Source organism: Nesoenas mayeri (genome assembly GCF_963082525.1).
Source record: "Nesoenas mayeri genome assembly, chromosome: 2".
In the NCBI taxonomy this organism is placed as follows: domain Eukaryota; kingdom Metazoa; phylum Chordata; class Aves; order Columbiformes; family Columbidae; genus Nesoenas; species Nesoenas mayeri.
In genome coordinates, this window is record NC_137543.1 from 75,099,009 (window position 1) to 75,118,158 (window position 19,150).

At 40.5% G+C, this 19,150-nt stretch overlaps 1 protein-coding gene across 1 annotated transcript; it reads left to right on the top strand.

The window, feature by feature from the left end:
* Positions 1-84: 84 nt before the first annotated feature.
* SRD5A1 (steroid 5 alpha-reductase 1) lies at positions 85-15,235 on the top strand (the record flags this gene model as incomplete). The annotated part of the gene is made up of 5 exons (XM_080339617.1): positions 85-404; positions 2,525-2,691; positions 9,907-10,008; positions 12,082-12,232; positions 15,169-15,235. 5 exons carry the CDS (start codon positions 85-87, stop codon positions 15,233-15,235), a joined length of 807 nt encoding a protein of 268 aa, XP_080195743.1.
* Positions 15,236-19,150: the final 3,915 nt, after the last annotated feature.

The window sequence follows — 19,150 nt, forward strand, 5'->3', positions numbered from 1 at the left end:
GCGGGCGTGCCGCCGGCCAGCCGATGAATGGAGACGGCGGGGCGCGCGCGGGTGTGCGTGCGTTGCGGGTGCCGGCGGCGCAGGATGGGGCCGGGTGGTGGCGTGTGCGAGTTCTGGCGACGGGTGTCGGGCCCGGAGGAGCGGCGGCTGCTGGAGCTCCTCTCCTATGGGCTGGTGGTGCTGGGCGCCGCCTCCGCCCTCCTGCTCTGCTTCATCCCCATGCCCTACGGCCGGTACTCGTCGCGGCGCTTCGGCTGCCTGCTGCCCGCCCGCCTTGCCTGGGCGCTGCAGGAGCTGCCCTCCCTCCTCGTCCCGCTCGGGCTCGCCGCCTGCGGAGGGGCGGTCTCCGCGGCCTGGCCCAATCGTCTCCTGCTGGGCTGCTTCGTCGTGCACTACACGCACAGGTGCGGCCCTTCGGCCGAGGAGGGGGGGTCGCTGCCGGCGGGCACCGGCGCTGGAGCGGTTGGCCGGGGGTGGCCCCTCGGGTGCTCCCGCTCGGGTTTGCCCGAACGGCGGCTGATGGGGCAGGAGGACGGGCCTGTGGCAGTTCGGGGTTCATCTTGATAGAAATGCCTGACTACTGTTTCCTGACTGCAGGGATTGAAATTCTGCTGTTAATTAATGCTCGCTATTTAACATAATGATCACTAAAGTAGTTTTTCTGCTTCGTTCTATTAAGGTATTCTGTGGTTCGACATAAGCTGAGCAAGTAATTGCAGTGTTGTTGTGCTTCCTTGCTTTGTTTTGCTGTTGTGTGGTGTATGGCACCTTTCAGAAATGGCATAAAAACTGAGTGTTTGGTCTTCTGTCAGTGTCTGTATGTGTGTATGCTATAGCTGTAGCTCTTGGTAATGACCCCTGTTTCAGCAGTGATTTAACAAAGGCAGTCTGAAGGACACTGTGTTCCAACAAGGAAAATTCAGCTGTGGATGCTAATATCATGCCATTTTAATTGTGTGAAACAGTTATTTTCCAATTATGTCTTTCAGTGTAGTGTTTATTTCAGGATTTTAGCTTGATGATCTTTATGGGACCCTTCCAGCTCAGGATATTCAATTATTATATTAATATGTAATAAAATACTGGCAGGGCTGAGGCTGAGTGCCCTATGTTGCTGTGTAGTCAATGGTGTCTGGGTATTTTATAGGATTACTCAAGATCGGGCAGCTTAGCTGGAGCTCAGGTAAGATTTCACTCTTCCTTTCAAGTAATTGACAATAGTTACTGCTAATACTCCATAAGTAATTTTGCTACTATACTAACACAGGAAAGATAGATTTGTCAGGCTAATTTTAAGCCGAGTGTGTGGCTTGATATGCAGTTGTTTCCCAGTGCTTATTGAGAGAGGCTATTGCTTTTGACTAACAGTATTCCATATTGCTGTAGTCAAGAGGGATGCAATGTACAGTTGGCCTGGTGGCTGACTGGCTTTGTAAACCCAGGAGTGTCTCTTTACTCCTTTTTCTGTTCATAAGAGTGAAGAGATTAGCTTTGGCCTGGGATGTTAACTCATCCTCACTGTCTGGGGAAAGCTAGAAACACAAGGCAAAGGTTTTTACAGAAAGCTGAACTGTACTGTAGTTTATTTTTTTCTAGTTGTTTGTTGCTATTGCCTGCCCAAGGGACTATTCTGTAAGTGAATATAAACTGGAAGAGACCTCTGTTATCCAGTTCCATTTATTGTAATGTAGTGGGCTTTAGATAACCATATTAATGGGTTTGTTATGCTTTCTTGAAAGATGTTATGGTTTTGCTTCTGCTAGAAAGGCTCCTTTAAAGCACCTGGGGTAGCTGGAAAGCACCTGGGGTAGCTGGAAAGCACCTGAAGAATGCTCAGGCTTCAATAATCTTGCTTCCATGTCATAGATTGTAATTAAATTGATAGGAGATGGGGAGTTGGCTAGTTACGTGGGGCAGAGCACAAAATCATTCACCTGCTTTTCTTGTTTGGAGCTTGTTTGTTTACTTGTGTAATTCTCCATGGAAAGCAATCAAGGTTCCTTTCCCAAATAGGATGGCAGCTGTGGATTTGTCATGTCTTTATCAGGTGTTGCAGGGTAGACCAAGAATGTCAAGGCAAAGCAATGATGTTTTTAAGTGACCTTTAGGGCAAGGAGGAACTGAGCTCAGGTTAATTTCAATAGGATTGACTTACACTCATGGATGTGCTGGTGGATTTTGTGTAGGGGTTGTGAGGCCTGACTTGTTTCGGAAAGCTTGGTGATACCACTGAGGATTTAGGAACACAGGAGGACAAAAATAAACTGTGCTTACATCAGTTGCCTTTACTGCTTTGGTCAAAGTAATTGCCTTGGACACAAGATTGTAAATTTCTGTCATTCCCATTAAGCAACAAAATTAATGTTTAGGTGTTAAAGCAAGTGTAACTATCCTCCCAAACTGGAATTGGACTCTGCTGAGAATTTGAAAAGCAGGATATTATGGACTATAGATTAGTTTTGGACATTGAAAGTGTCTTTTCTGTTTGTTAATGCAACTGTTTTTCTTCTGTTTCTCATTGTAGGGCACTCATATTTCCTCTTCTGATACGGCAAGGAAAACCAACACCATTTTTCACTTTTGTGCTAGCACTTCTGTTCTGTGTTTACAACGGCTACTTGCAAGGCCGAAGCTTAACCAACTATGCAAAGTACCATTCAGACTGGTTAAAAGATCCACGTTTCATTACAGGTGAGTTAAAACACTGGGAACATTAGATCTAGTTTTCCTTTATATTCAGAGATTTTTTTATTTATAATTTTATAGTAGTTTCAATCCGTCTTTAACTTTTGTAATAGTTAATTTTATTGTTTGCTGTAGCTGTAAACTAGGAGATTCATGGTATACATCCGTTTTAATAGTGTCACTCACTAACTTTTTTGAGACGATTACAATAAATCTTTATCTAAAGTTTGACATGGCCATGAAACAGCTAAAACTAAGACTTCTTGTTTCTTTTAGTCCTGTAACTAGAACACATTTTGGGCTTGTTTGTTTTTTAGTGCATGTCTATGTAATTGGAATATAGTGGATATTTATAATTGCTATTTCGTATTCGTCCTAGCTAAGTACCTCCACATAACCATAGTTTATGCCTGTAGCTTCAGTCACTCAAATGCAGAAATGCTGTATTTTACACTGGATGCTCCCTGAACAACTGAACTGTTATGTTCTAGTTAATCAAAAACATTGTCAATATCTTTAGGCCTCTGTTTAAAATGACTAAAAAAAAGAGCAGAAGATTAGAAAATAACAATAGCAAGAAAGCATATTTGCTGAGGGCTAACAAGAAATTTTTTCAGTCTATATGAAGTTACCATGAGGAGGAGAAATGGGATAATGTTTATAAGTAGCAGCCAAACAAGTTCTGTAGTTGAAAGCTGAAATTAGATAAATGTGCATGGAAGGCAGAAATTTGGGAAAGTCAGACTAATTAACCATCATGGGAGTGAGTTTCAAACAACTCATTTTCTCTGCCTGTGGAACCTTAGTATACAGACTGACTGTTTTTAGATATTTAGGAGTTAATTCTGGAAAAGCGATAGCTTGTGTCTATGCTAGCAATTCATTTGGAGCAGCAATATGGTTTTGTTGTCATTCCCCTCATGCTTTCTCTGGACTGTGTGTTAGTGCAGTGAACTAGTCTGATTTTCAGAGGAAGTGGAAATGTTCTGCTTCAGATGCAGTACAGCAGTTGATAAAACTGTGAGCTTGCAAATCACTGTGGGAATAACATCATGATATCTCAGCATGAGCCTCACGTATGTGTACCAATAAAAAGTCTGTGAACTTACCATGAGTACTCATGATACCCTGAAGTGTTTAATGCTACAAACAAGGACATATGCACTGGCCTGTTTCACCCTTGTGTTTTTCACTGATCTGTCTGCACATCTAATTGAAAACTCATTACTTCCTTTGCTTGCTTTAGCTTCATCAAACCCTTTGCAGTATGCTGTATCTCTTTTCTTACTTCTTTAAATCCCCACTCAACTATTTCCTTCTAATGTTGTTAACCCTTCTGTGCATCAAAACACTTTTCTTCACAGCAGCTCTGTGAAACAGAGCAATACCTACAGCTCAGAAAGTGCAGGTGACAGAACATCAGCACCTAGTCTATTGCCTGAGGCCTTTTATCTGGCAGTCAGGCAACCAAGCACACGTCACTTCTGCTCCCTACACAGAACAGACCTGAAGAGAGCACGGGCAACATCCATATCTGGATGTGGTCTCATGACTGAGGGACATGGGTTAGTCAGTATCTCTCTGAATATAGGCATCGAGATGCTCCAATTTATCTTGTCTTCTTGGAGAGACTAACTGCACAATCTGAGATGAAGCACTGGTTCAGCTGAAGTGTCTACCAGGCACTTTCCATGCAGCTGCATAAACTGTCTTCCTGCTGTTTACATACAGCATCTTGCACTTCATATTCCTGAAACCTGGAGTGGAGACATGAACCAGACAGCAGTTGCCATGCTGTCACACTGAAATAGCCTGTGGAACAAGAGTAGATTTTTATGCGTAATATTCTGTATGGGAGAGGGTGCAGAGGGCACTGATGCAACAACACACATGTGCTCTTCCATTGCACCAGGTTATTTGGTAGTATCGACCTAGTCATGGTCCTTCTTAGGATGTGAGGTCATCTGTGTTTTGTGGTGCATCATGTGGATCTGAGAATCTACTGGCTTGCACTGTGGCTTCCTTCCTGTTTACACACCCACATTTCCCTCTGGTGGAAGCCAAGGTCATGGTGCATAACCACCTCTTGGCTTTGTAGAGTGCAGTCCTAGGGCTGAGCCATGGTGAGGATCAGAGGATGAGGACAGTGAAGTACAATGCCCACAGAGTACAGGCACAGGGGATATGGGTATGCAGTACTTCAGGGGAAAGTGGATCTTCAAGCTGAAGAGGGGTGCTGTGAAAATAGCCGTCATTAATTGGCTTGTTGTCTGTGATGAGAGATTTCATGGTTTCCTTCTGACATGTGGTTGGTTTCAAGTAGGAGGAGTAAAAATGTACAGAATCAAACTAGTCTTTTATAGTAATTGGACACTCTTAAAGCAACCTCCAGTCTTTTTACATTATCTGAGAAGTTCTTAGTAGTTCATATGCTAATTTACAGATACCAACAAAGAATACACAGGTAACTTTCTCCAAACTTATGGTGGCATTTCAGAGAAATCAAAAGGCCTCTAATTTCCTCTCCTGAGAAAGAAATTTAATATTCTTTCTATAACTAATACTAACTTTAGGTGTAGGTTTTTTTTCTTCATGCTAATACTGAAGTAAATTAGTAGTATTGTTTACGTTTAAGTAGAGTTGACCTCTGTGCTTGTTGAGAAATTTCCTTTCAAATTATTGTATGGGTAGGGATAATGACTTGCTTATTTATCTGTATGAGTAACATCCCTTCTCTGGCAATTAGCAAATTGATACATAGTTACTAAGCGCTAAGAGAAGCAAGCTATTTTGTTGCCAGATGCAGTGGGGATTCAATATTCTCTGTTTGGATAGAGATCTTTTTTGAAGGAAAAAAGTTAAAATTATCTGTTTCCCCAAAGGTAGACTTCAACAGTATTTGACTGTTCTTCTAAGAAGGTGACATGGCTGACAGCCCAGCCGAAGTGCCTCTACACCAACACATGCAGCACAGGCAACAAACAGGATAAGTTGGAAGCCACAGTGCTGCTAGAAGGCTATGACCTAGTGGCCATTATTGAAACTTGGTGGGATGGATCCCGTGACTGGAGGGTGGCGATCAATGGCTACAGGTTGTTCAGAAGGGACAGGCAAGGAAAGAAGGGTGGAGAGGTTACCCTCTACATCAGGAAGGAGGTGGATAGTGTGAAGAGCTGTCTCTGAAGAATAGTCACAAGCAGGTTGAAAGCTTATGGATAAGAATCAGAGACCAAGGCAACAAAGGAAATCTTGTGGTTGATGTCTACTACAGGCTGCCCAGTCAGGGGGAGACTATTGATGAAGCCTTCTTACTCCAGCTACAGGAGGCATCTCCCTCGCAGGCTCTTGTCCTGCTAGGGGACTTCAGCCACCCCAACATATGCTGGAAAAATACCATGATGAGATGTAAGCAATCCAGGAGACTCCTGGAGTGCACTGAGGGTAACTTCCTCAGACAAGTAATAGCCCTACCAGCGGAGATGTGATACTGGACATGATGGTCACCAGTGCAAGGGAGCTAATAATTGATGTCAAGATTCTAGGAAAGCCAACTTCCAGCTCTTTAAGGAGTTCGTTAACAGGATCCCCTGGGAAACTGCCCTCAGGGACAAGGGAGCACAACAGAGTTGACAGATGTTTAAGGATACTTTCCATCAAGCACAAGAGCTCTCAATCCCTGGGTGTAAGGAATCAGATAAGGAAGGCAAGAGGCTGGCATGGCTGAGTGGAGACCTACTAGTCAAACTGAAGGTCAAGAAGGAAATGCACAGGCAGTGGAAGAAGGGACAGGTATCCTGGGAAGAGCACAGGGATACTGCCTGGTTGTGCAGAGACAGGGTCAAGAAGGCCAAAGTGCAGCTGGAGCTGAACTTGGCAAGGGACACAAAGAGTAACAAGAAGGGCTTCTACAGGTGTGTCAACCAAAAAAGGAAGCATAACCCCCACTATGAGCAGGACTGGTAACAATGGATGAGGAGAAGGCTGAGGTACTCAACAACTTCTTTGCCTCAGTCTTCACTGGCAAGATTTCTTTCCACAATTCTTGAGTGGATGAACTGCAAGGCAGGGACTGGAGAGCAAAGTCCTTCCCCACTGTAACTGAAGATCAGGTTCGTGACCACTTGAGGAGCCTGAACATACATAAATCTATGGGACTTGATGAGATGCATCCCAGAGTCCTAAGGGAATTAACTGCTGTAGTTGCCAAGCCACTCTCCATGGTATTGGGGAAGTCATGGCAGTCAGGTGAAGTCCCTGGTGACTGGAAAAAAGACAACATTACACCCATTTTCAAAAAGGGTAGAAAGGAGGACCCTGGGAACTACTGAGCTGTCAGCCTCACCTCTGTGCCTGGGAAGATCATGGAACAGATCTTCCTAGAAGCTCTGCTAAGGCACATGCAGGACTGGGAGGTGATTCAGGACAGTAAGCATGGCTTGAGCAAGGGCAAGTCCTGCCTGACCAACCTAGTGGTCTTCTACAATGGACTAACTACATCAGTGAACAAAGGAAGAGCTATGGATGTTGTCTGTCTGGACTTCTGTAAAACCTTTGACATGGTCTCCCGCAACATCCTTCTTTCTATGTTGGACAGGTATGATTTGATGAGTGGACTGTTTGGTGGATGAGGAACTGGCTGAGTGGTTGCACCCAGAGTTTAGTGGTCAGTGGCACAATGCCTGGATGGACACTGGTGAGAAGTGGTGTCCCTCAGGGGTCCATACTGGGACCTTCACTGTTTAACATCTTCATCAATGACATAAACAGTGGGATCAAGTGCACCCTCAGCAAGTTTGCGGATGACACCAAACTGACTCGTGCAGTTGACATGCCTGAGGGATGTGATGCCATCCAAAGGGACATGGACAAGCTTGAGAAGTGGGCCTGTGAAACCTCACGAGGTTCAACAAGGCCAAATGCAAGGTCCTGAACCTGAGTTGGGGCAACCCCCAGAATCAATACAGGCTGTGGGAGGAAGGCATTGAGATCAGCCATGCGGAGAAGGACTTAGGGGTACTGGTGGATAGAAGATTGGACATGACCTGGCAACATGCGCTTGCAGCCTGGAAGGCCAATTGTATCGTGGGCTGCATCAAAAGAAGTGTGGCCAGCAGGTCAAGGGAGGTGGTTCTGCCCCTCTGCTCTGCTCTGGTGAGACCCCACCTGGAGTCCTGTGTCCAGTTCTGGAGCTCTCAGTAAAGGAGAGACACGGACCTGTTGGAGAGGGGGCAGAGGAGGCCACCAATATGATGAGAGGGCTGAAACAGCTCTGCTGTGAGGACAGGCTGAGAAAGTTGGAGTTCTTCAGCCTGGAGAAGGCTCCAGGGAGACCTTATTGTGGCCTTTCAGGCCTTATCAGAAAGTTGGGGACAGACTTTTTGGCAGGGCATGTTATGATAGAACAAGGGGCAATGGTTTTAAACTAAAGGAGGGAGAGATTCAAGCTAGACATGTGGAAGAAATTTTTTTCCAATAAGGGTGGTGAAACACTGGCCCAGGTTGCCCAGAAAGGTGGTAGATTCCCCATCCCTGGAGACATTCAGGGCTGGGCTGGATGGGGCTCTGAGCAACCTGATCTAGTTGAAGATGTCCCTGCTCATTGCAGGGGGGTTGGACTAGATGGCCTTTGAAGGTCCCTTCCAACCAAAACTATTCTGTGATTTTATGACTCTATGATTCTAGACTATAATTCTATTAATTATTCACCCTTTGCTTTTTGGTCTGTAAATTCCTCATTACATTGATCTAATCTATCTCATGATGATGTAATTAGATTAAATATATAGCTTAAAGGATTAAGATAAAATTTTACTACAAAAGATAACTTTATATATGGTGTCTACACACCTTGATTGCTAATGGAAACTTAGTGCACTGTGCTGTATGAATAAAAGTTTAAGAAATATGCTTGTTTGCAGGACTAAATTCTGCTTTTAGTTTTGTAATGTAAGTGGATTGTAGCGAGCTAATCAGCACTTTAAGTTTATATAGGTAAATATGGAGAGGGCTCTCATGCAGAAACCTCAGTTTCTCTGCAGAGCAGTCATTTCCTTCTAATCCACGTGCAAACAGACAGCTAGGTCCTTTTGGTAAACACAGCTCATAAGGGATTGAGAGAAGAAAGCTGCCTATCAAACAAGTTGTTTGAGAGACGAAGTCCACTTACAGCTGTAGGTTCACTTTGAAGTGCAGCTTAAGTCTTGGTAAAGTGTGCTCTAACAAGTTACTAGTCTCACAACCCAGCCTTATACATCTGCATGTCCACTTAATGTCTTTGCCAAGATTGTCATACTACTGCATTTCTCTATACTGAAAGAGAACCATCTGAAATATTCAAGTTATGGGTGCAAAAAGGCAAAGAATGCTTTCCTTATCTGATGTTTGAAATGACATTTTCCTAGAAGCACACCACTGGCATTTTCTTGGTAATTTAAATAAAAATAAGCTTGGAGGTGGATTCACACACCACAATGGATCTACCCTCAAAACCCGGAACTTGTCTGTTCCCAGTAATAAGGGATGTTGCCTTCAAAGGAAAATAATATAGGTAACATGTAGCCAAAGACTCAGAATGGAAGGGTGAAAATACAGAATTACAGTCCTAAATTCTTTTTGATTTATCCTATGCAATTATGGCAATAAGACATAAGGATGCAGAATGTGGCAATAATCTCAGTTTCTGTGAAAGCCTGGTGTAAATTGTGTCATTAACACAAGTAAATAGGGTGTGAATTAATTCACAATTTTAATATTCCTTTTATAGCACACAAGTCTGCTGTGGACACACTGATACATTGTCAGTAACAAAAAAAAAGGGGGAACTAAAATTTGTTCCTCTGTCAGGAAGGAGAATGGCTGTTTCTTTCAATGTTTAAAGTTTTTGTGTGTGTGTGTTTTCTATGTGGAAGTTAAGGAAATATACACATTACATATCTGTATATGCACATGCATACATTTATACAAGTCTTGCACATAAGAATAAACTATATACTTACAGTACTATTCCTGTATAGAGATCTGTTGATTACTATGAGCTCTGCTGACTGAAGAGCTTAATGTGTGATTGGGGTTGTGCAGGATGTCACCAGAATTGCTTATACTGCTTACATTCATACTACTTTGACACAGTACACCGAATATGAGATACAACTGTAGTTTGTTTTCTGAAAAAGTTCCTTGGCTCAGTGTATTAAATATAGTATTTTTAATATTTTTCTTCAGGTTTAATAGGGTGGTTGGTCGGCATGGCAATCAATATTCATTCTGATCACATTCTCAGGAATCTGAGAAAACCTGGGGAAACTGGTTACAAGATACCAAGAGGTGAGTAAAAATGTTAGAAATTTATATAGCAAAAGAAACATCTCATATGAGGAGAAGCAGAGAGAGTTGGGAGTGTTCAGCTTGAAGAAAAGTCTCAGGGGAGGTGTTATGGATGTGTATAAATACATGATGGGAGGGAATGAAGAAGAGAGAGACAGGCTGTCCTTGGTGGTGCCCAGTGACAGGACCAGAGACACTGGGCACAAAATTCAAACGTGAAATTACGTCTGAATGCATTGTTTGCCATGAGAGTGGTCACTGGAACTGGTTGATCAGAAAGGTTGTGGAGTCTTCACTTGTAGAGGTACTGCAAACTGGACTGGATGTGGCCCTGGGAATTCTGCTCTAGCTGACCCTGCTCAAGCCAGGGTGGGATGGACTAGATGATCTCAAGGGATCCCTTCCAACCTAACAAGATGACCTTCTAAAGCTTGATGTGTTTAGGGGAGATAGTCACTTATGATATAAGAAGAAAGTGGAAATAGCAGTTTGTTTGCCTACTTCAAGAAGTGATTTCATAGTGTGGGAAACATTATATTTTTTTCCTCCTAAGCCAAGTACTCTAAGGGTTCTGTTTCATGATATTATGTGACTTGTGCGAGTCTTTGAATTTTTGACCAACTTTGGCTGTGTTTTTGAAACGTTATGCGAATCAGCAGGTGAGTGGAGAAAGAAGACCTACATCCCTATCCCAGCATGGGGCCAAAAGAGGAAGGCAGAAAGAACTCAGCAGCTGTGTGTTGCTGACCCATTCTGTGTTGTCTCACACATTAAAAGGGATGATCAGAGACCAACAACTACTGCAGTAGGGAGATACAAGGAAAAGAGGACAGAAAACCAAAGGAAGTTATGCATTATAAATTCTGGCCATCATGGGAAAATAGAGAATATGAAAGGACTTCTTATGGACCCTACTGAAGTGTTAAGGTTTCTTGACACTTTTGGGAACATTAGACTCTTCCAGGTATATTACAGTCAGTGAGAGCAGAAAAAGAATTCTGCTGTTTCTCAGAGTTTTTCCTCCAGTTGTTGCTCTCTCCTGTTTTTTAGGGAGACTGTTTTAATAAAACTTGAATAACTAGACATACAAGGTAATACTGTTATTTTTCACCAAGAAAGGTAACTTTATGATCTGAATAGATGTAAAGCCAAGCTTATGTAAAAAATGAATATGAGCATACTGTGTTCAGTGCAAAAAAAGGTCTGAAAGAAATAAGATGTTATCTGCTGCACAATCAGGAGGCGTTGGTCTTTTTGATATTACTTATCCAGTGTTAGAATTCTTCTCTTTTGCCACGAAAGTGAAGTCATTAAAGCAAGGTTAAAATGTCCTTTATTACACTTGGCAAATACTTGTTTGTTTAGTCTCACTGGTAAAGCAGTGAGATGTTATCAATTTGTACACTAACTTTGGAATTAGGGTGAAAGTTCTTATTTTATGAAATTTCTATCAGGTGAGTACTGATTGCTTATGCATAATTGGCTTTAAAACATATTTAATGCAGACTGCCAATTACTTCTTTCGCTGAGTGTCAGGGCTGAAGCAGTGGACCTGATGGGAGTTGGGAACAAAAGGGGCAACATATTTTAAGCTACAGTATAAATTTGGAACTTTAATTTGTAACAATATTCTTCATAATTACACTTAATTTCTGAAGTAATTAAACATTGTACGCTAAGTAACCCTATGAGTATTTTCTATGTCTCTTAAAAGGAAGCATATTTTAAATTTTTACGTATTTTAAAGTAAGGCTTAGTTTATGATCAAAGAGCCAGTTTAATATCATTGTTAAGTAATTAGTTACAGAAACATGAGCTTGCTTCTGCTACTGATAAATCTGCTTTTGTTTCATGACTTAAAGAGGAAAAATGGAGCTAGAGAGGGTCTATCTTTGAAGGATGACTTCAGACCTCATTCTTAGTACCCCTTGAACTGAGAAACTCTCATTCCACTTTATTTAAAAATTACATGGAGATATTGGTCATATAGCTCTTATTTGACTTACAGTAGAAGATAGCATTGGAGATATCCTTGATTAAGGTGCTTTTAAAATAACTCTGTCCTGCTTTCAGGAGGAATGTTTGAGTATGTCAGTGGAGCCAACTTTTTTGGAGAGATCCTGGAATGGTTTGGGTTTGCCCTTGCCTGCTGCACCATTGAAAGCCTTGCATTTGCGTTGTGTACGCTTTTCATCTTGGGTTCAAGGGCAAAACAACATCACCAGTAAGTGTTTGTGTCTTATAATTTCTATTGTCTCTATGCCACACTTTATCTTCATTTCACAAATTATGCCTCATCCCGCAGGGATGTTGCAGAGCAAGTCTCGTAAAAGACTCTGCTGCTGCAGTGGAGAATATGGTAGAGAATATTCTGAATAGTGTTAAGCACTGATGAATTTCAGTGGGATAGTACTAAGCATAAACATAATGTACAATAGGGTGGTCAAAATCATATTTAAATGAACATAGTTCATCCTGGATCCATAAAAAAGATAGAAAAGTTTTGGAAAATTGTCATTATTGATTATGAACTTAATTGAACATGTACTATACCTTGCAGCTCAAACTTGTTTCAATATTAAAATTTTGAAAGTCACTCTAAATTACTTCATAACAGGCACATTTTATAGTCCAGTCTATATCACATTGTCTATAATCAAGTGTATAGACAGTATGAAAATGGTTCTGGTAGATTATATTTGATAAAGTCTCTGCTCTGTACTTAAACTGACTACTAATGTACTGTATTGACAGTGTGGCTCTCCTACTAACAGAGGGATCATAGTTTGGTAAGACTTGTTTCTTGAAAGGATTAGCTTTAAGGAATAGCATGTTTAAAAGAATTTGAACACCAACTTATTTTGGTTATTTTCATCTTTTTGCTTTGGTTCTCATGCTGAAACTTAGTGGCAAAAAAGGAAATAAACATGAATTTATGGAGGGAGTAGGTAAAAAAAAAATGCCATTGCATTGTCTGTCAGGGCAGCCATGGCTATGTCTAGTGGAGTCTTGAAAACCTCCAGAAACAGAGGTTTTCCTGCACCTTGTTTGTATTACCCTTTCAGTGAACAAGTTTTTCCTGCTATCCAACCTGAACCTTCCAAAGCTTGTTACCTGTGTCCATCTCTCCTTGTTTTACCAGCTGCAATTACTTAGAGTTGCAGATTATCTTAGGTTGGGAGGAGCATCTGAAGATGGCCCAGTCACCTGGTGTGACCTGCTCCAACCAGGGTCAACCACAAGGTTATACTTGGTTTCCCGAGGCCTCAACCAGTTGAGTTTTGAGCGTCTCCAAGGGTGGACACTTCAGCACATCTCTGGCAAAGCACAGAAACAAGATTTTCCTCATTCTCATGGGGAAAGATTTTTCCCTTGTGTCCAGCTGGAATTTTCTGTGCTGCAACTCTTATCCCCTGCCACTTGTCCCCTTGCTGTGTGCCTCCAGGAGTGGTGTGGCTCTGCCTTCTCTCTAGTATCACTGCAGGTAGTAGAAGACTGCAATTAAATCTGCTTCTTGATGATTTTCCAGGCAAAACAAGCCTAGCTCCTTTAGCCTCTCCTCATGTTCCAGCTATACAGTCATCTTAATGATGGATTCTTCTCTAGTTTGGGGACGTTTCTGTTGCACAGGAAGCTGAAAACTGGAAGACATAATGTAGACACAGGCTTTCAACTGCCGAGTAATCACTTCCTTTGTCTTGGTAGCTCTATACTTTTTGAAGCAGGCCAGTATGTAGTTAGCCTTCATCACTGCAGGGATCCTTTACTGACTCACATTCAATTTGTCCCGCAGGATGTCCATGTCCTTTTGTGCAGAGCTACTGTCTGACCATTCAGTCTCTGGCCTGCACTTTTGCATGAGGACATTGCATTCCAGCTGCAAGAGTTTGCATTTCATTCATAGTTTTGCTCCACTGTCTTAAATAACTCCTTATCCAGTACCTGTAGACAGCAATAACAGGGTCCCTTAGTCTCTTCCTCACCAGACTAAACAATGCCAGGTTCCTCAGCTTCACCTTATATATTATGTTCTTCAGGCTTAAACTCCATGTTTGGTTTCTGTCTGTCTTAAGCCTTGACTGCACTCTTTCAGAGCTCTTGACTTACAGAGCATTCTGAAAAGCTAAATTTTGTTAAATGAAGCGATTTGCACTAAAGGAAAAATGCATAAAAATGAAAGAAGTGTACAGAAAACAAACAAAACAGAAGCCTCCCAAAACAAAACAAAAAAACACCACCCGAAACCAATCAACCAAACACAAACAAAAAGACAAACAACAACAAAAAAGCAAAAACCAAACAAAAAAACCCCTAGAAATAGTGAATCCGTGTGAAGTGAAGAAAGATTTTGGTGTGGTCTGTAAGTGTAAAAAGCTTAGAATAAATGACCGAAAAGGATAAATAGTGTAATGCTGGTATTGCACAGCTGCAGATTATCATGTACTGCATGAATTATTCTCTGTTTATTACAGCTTTGACCTTATAGTTAGCCATTGATCATATGAATACCTGTGCCTTTGAGGAGCCCAGATGAAGTTAATTATATGTTTTAATATTTTAGAGAAGCTGAATAATATATAACACATATTTACTCCCATTTTCAAATATTTAAGGTGACCAGACAAATAATAGCATTTTGTAGTGCTATGCATTCTCTTAAAATTGTCTGGATTTGAAAATAGGGATGGTCTTTGAAGGGGATTAGCAGTAAGGTTGGTGGAATGTTTGTCACTTTGATTTTGATCATCTGAAGTTCCAGTCAGGATTTAGATGTTTCTATGCAGTAAAGGACTGTTGTTCCAGTATGTGAAGCATCCCTTGCCTCTGCATGAAGTCACTATACAATTTGTCATGTTATACCCTTGAAAGTTTTTGTGTTATTGGTTGGCTGGGCTTTGTTTTTCTTTGAAAATGCAAATACTCAGGATGCATAACACATTTTGCAACAACAGGTTGTTCTTTCCTGGTTGCTCTCACCACATCTGTTGGTCTAAATTCCCCTTGCTGGCAGCAGAAACTTTGTTTCATTGTAGTTGGTAATTAGATGTCATTAGGATGAGTGTGGTAAATGGCAGTTATTGAACACATTGTACAATAACTTAATTTCCTTAATAGCAACTTGAAGACTCAGTACTCATCAGATTTGTCTTTGTTTTTCAGATGGTACCTTGAGAAATTTGAAGACTACCCAAAAACCAGAAAAATTGTGATCCCATTTGTGTACTGAGCTGTGCTTTTAGCACTGTTTTTTAAACTGATGCTTTTTGTAACAGCTAATACTACAGGTGTTGACAGGTTAACAACATACCCTGATCATCAGTGTGACAGAGCCTTGGCATCAGTGCTGCTACTACTTGCTGCTTTTCCTCTAATGAAAACCCAGAATCTAAGGGACATGGTGAACAGGAACAGAAATGGTTTTCCAACAGCAGAGCACCATCATAAATACATTAAGCAATGTGTCTTAATTCACATCATGGGAAGTACTGCACAGGACTTCTGATGCTTCCTTTTCTGCAAGTGCATCGTCTGCTGTTTCCACTCGCTCTACCCACACTGTCCTGAGGATTGTGCCGTGGGCCCAGTCACCCTCACTGCAACCTGGATGCTGTATTCTGCTAGTTATTTGCCTGCATACACAAATACGGTTATGTGTTTGGGTTTTTTTTTAACTTGCCTTTCTAATCCTTTCTTTTCCCCTGCCAGCTTTTCCAGAACTGATGATGCAGACCAAAGACATTAAATATACCAGCTCTTAGGTGGGAGTCAGTGTTCTGCTTCCTCTTTGCACTATTACAGGGGTATGGACTCTATATAGATAATACTATTTACAGAAACAGTTGTACTGCTACCTTTCCCAAATAATACACTAAGATTGTTGTCTACCTCTCAAATTTGATAACTGTCTCAATATTCAGTGTGTTTTCTCACTCTTCCTTTTTCAGAAGGCATTCTTTATTTGTGATACTTAAGCCAGTCTAGCACTGTTAACAATTGTGTAGTGTCTTCTAACTTTATACTTTTTTACAAAATTATCTTACTATGCTGTGTTTTTTAAAATATCAAGTGTCTTCCTTCTCCTGTTGATAGCATTCAAGATGATTTTATATTCCAAAAATCTGGAATATTTTAGTACTGCTTGTTTTATTAATGTCAGTTCTTAGACCCCTGCATTTTCCTCCTGAAATACTTCAGAAGGGTTTCAAAGACATGAAAGCATACAGATTTGAGTTTTGGGCACATTTGTGTGTGCTTATGATATTAAATTCTTTTTTAGAATTGCTAAAAAAAACCCAAACTACAGTTCTACAGAATTAAAAAAACTAACAAACAAAACACTAAACACAAACAAGAAACCAAGCCAACCCAACAGTAATAATTAAAAACAAAGACATAAACTTCCCACAAAACCCAGAAACTCTGCTGCTAATATACTTTGGAAATCACTGGAAATAAAACTTGCCAAGTGTCTTTTGATCTGTTTACACCATTTATGTTGGGTTATATTCTTCAAAACAAATTGGTAATATAGTTTTTCCGGATGCTGTGTTTTCCAGTATGGTATTTGAGTAAGTTTTGTCTAAAGCTCAAAATTCTGTATTTGCTGTTATGTTATTCTGGTTACTGCACTAGTGTATCTCATGAATTTTACCTTTAGTATTTTAGTTACTAGTTTAAAAAAAAAAAGTGCATTCAGAAAATGAGCAGTGAAGAAAGGACTTTGTGAGCCAAGTTTCTGCTTAACAGTTGTTTCTTCCTCTTCCTGCCATGTTTATATGGTACTTACTGCACTGTAGTATTGGCTATCATTAAGAATTTATTCAGTGGTGTAAATAATTGTAACAAAAAATTAGGGTGTTATTGACTCAAATAGTCAAAGGAAGGAGAGGAGAGAAATTAGCAGTCCTGCAGTGGTGATAACTTAATACAGCTAAACCCTTGGACTACCAGTTGCTGCTCATAAAGTTGACTGGGGTGACCCATCCTGCTCTCAGCCAATATCCAAAAAGTCCAGCTTTGGGAGAACATAGGAATACCCTTTTTTTTTGTTGCCAGTGTCATTACTTGATTCTCAAGTTGTTTAATAATTTCTCTAGTGTTTGCATCTTTCCGTAGTGTTTTAGAAGAAGTCTGAGGCTTCCCCTGTTGTTTTTGTTGTCGCACCCTGATTTGACATTGGATCCTAGCTTGCCTTATGAACAGTCAGGTTCCCTGATGCAGAGGATGGCGAGGAGGAGGAGGATTCACCCCTCAATGCTGAAGTGGACTTAGTGGACAATAAAAGTTCAATAGGATCACTTAAAGCATATTATGAAGATAATTTTTAGAAGCCTAGTCTTATGTATCTAGATATTTCTAAGCCCTACTACATCCCTGTGGCAGTTTGTCTTGGTATCTAAATCATTCAGCCATCAAAATCTGTTTTAGGGAAAAAAATACTTTACAGGATTCAAATAACACTACTTACTCTAGATATTTAAATGTTTGCTTAGTTTATGGTGAATTTGCATCTTACTAATATCTTATCTTTATATCTGTTTAAAAAAATCACTAATGGGACAACCAACTAGTAAAAAAGATCTGGCTGCAGCACTTTAGTCTCTAATCCACCACACTGGTTTGTGGTTGGTGGTGGTTGTTATTTTGGTTTGGTTTTTTGGCCTTTTATAAAAAGGTAAAGATTCTTTCAATAGTAAAGAGTGAGGAAAAATTGCTTGGCATTCAGTATGTCTCATTATCAAAAGCTGTAACTCTCTGTACTCAGTAGTTTTTACCGTTGGTTATGGAAAATTTGTACTGATGCCTCAGTTTTGCTTTGGTACTATGCTGCTAAATATTTATCTTGACTAAAAGTTCAGCTAGTTTGCTCACGTAATGTTAATTTATGGTTTACCTATAGCAGGATAGGGATCTGAAAGGGGATGCTCTGATTGCTTATCCATGTTCTTTCATTACAAAAAAGGAAAAGCTAAGGTCTATGGGATATGAATGTCAGTGTGTATAGAAATTCTAGTTAATTTATGTATTAATAAAAAAACCCACAAACAAACAGAAGATGGTTTTATTTGTTCTATGTTTATATTTTATATGCTCACTATACTGCTGCAACCTTCCTTAAGTAAAGTACAGAACTCATTTGAGGCAGTTCATTAGAGAACAGATGTTATGAGGAGCAGCTGAGGAAACTGGGGCTGTTTAGCCTGGAGAAAAGGAGGCTGAGGGGAGACCTTATTGCTGCCTACAACTATCTGAAAGGAGGTTGTGGCATGGAGGGTGTTGGTCACTTCTCTAAAGTAACAAGTGATAGGACAAGAGGAAATGGCCTTAAGTTGTACCAGGGGAGGTTTAGATTAGATATTAGGAAAAATGTCTTCACAGAAAGGGTTATCAAGCACTGGAACAGGCTGCCCAAGGAAGTGGTAGAGTCCTCATCCCTGGAGGTGTTTAAAAGACACGTAGATGTGATGCTTAGGGACATGGTTTAGTTATGGATTTGGCAGTCCTACCTTAATGGTTGGACTCAATCTTAAAGGTTTTTTCCAAAATAAATGATTCTGTTATTCTTGTGTTTCAAGGCCAGGGTACATCAGTGAAAAGTGTGATCAACTTGGTCAAATGCTAGAACTGCCTTTTTAAAAAAAAAAAAAAAAAATCCTATTTATTTTTCATATTTTACTTGTGTTTCCTTACTCTTTCAGCAGCATTGACAGAATTTTTCTGTTAGAAAATATCTGATACTGAGAAATTTTTCTTGAAAATATATGATGTGAAAATAAACTCTGTTCTGCCCATTCCAGAAGGTGAAAATACGTATGCTTGCTATTGATTATAACATGTGTAGCAATTTTTAAGAGACACTTCTATACAGACTGTATACATCTTTCCTGAAAATCCCCTACTAATAAAATATGGTTTGCAGTGTCTTGCTAAATCCTTTTTTTCTGTTAGTAATACTTGATGTAATTTGTGGAGGTTAACAAAGGCTTTTGTTCCGGTGATTTCATTATCCCAAATGAGGTCTTGAGGACTGTAAAAGGTTGTATTAGAGTAACCTAGATGCATATGTGAACTTAATGAGTTCCACTCAAAGGAGTTGTCCCATGATAAATTTGTCTAGTGTGCATTCTTAATTATGTAAAAC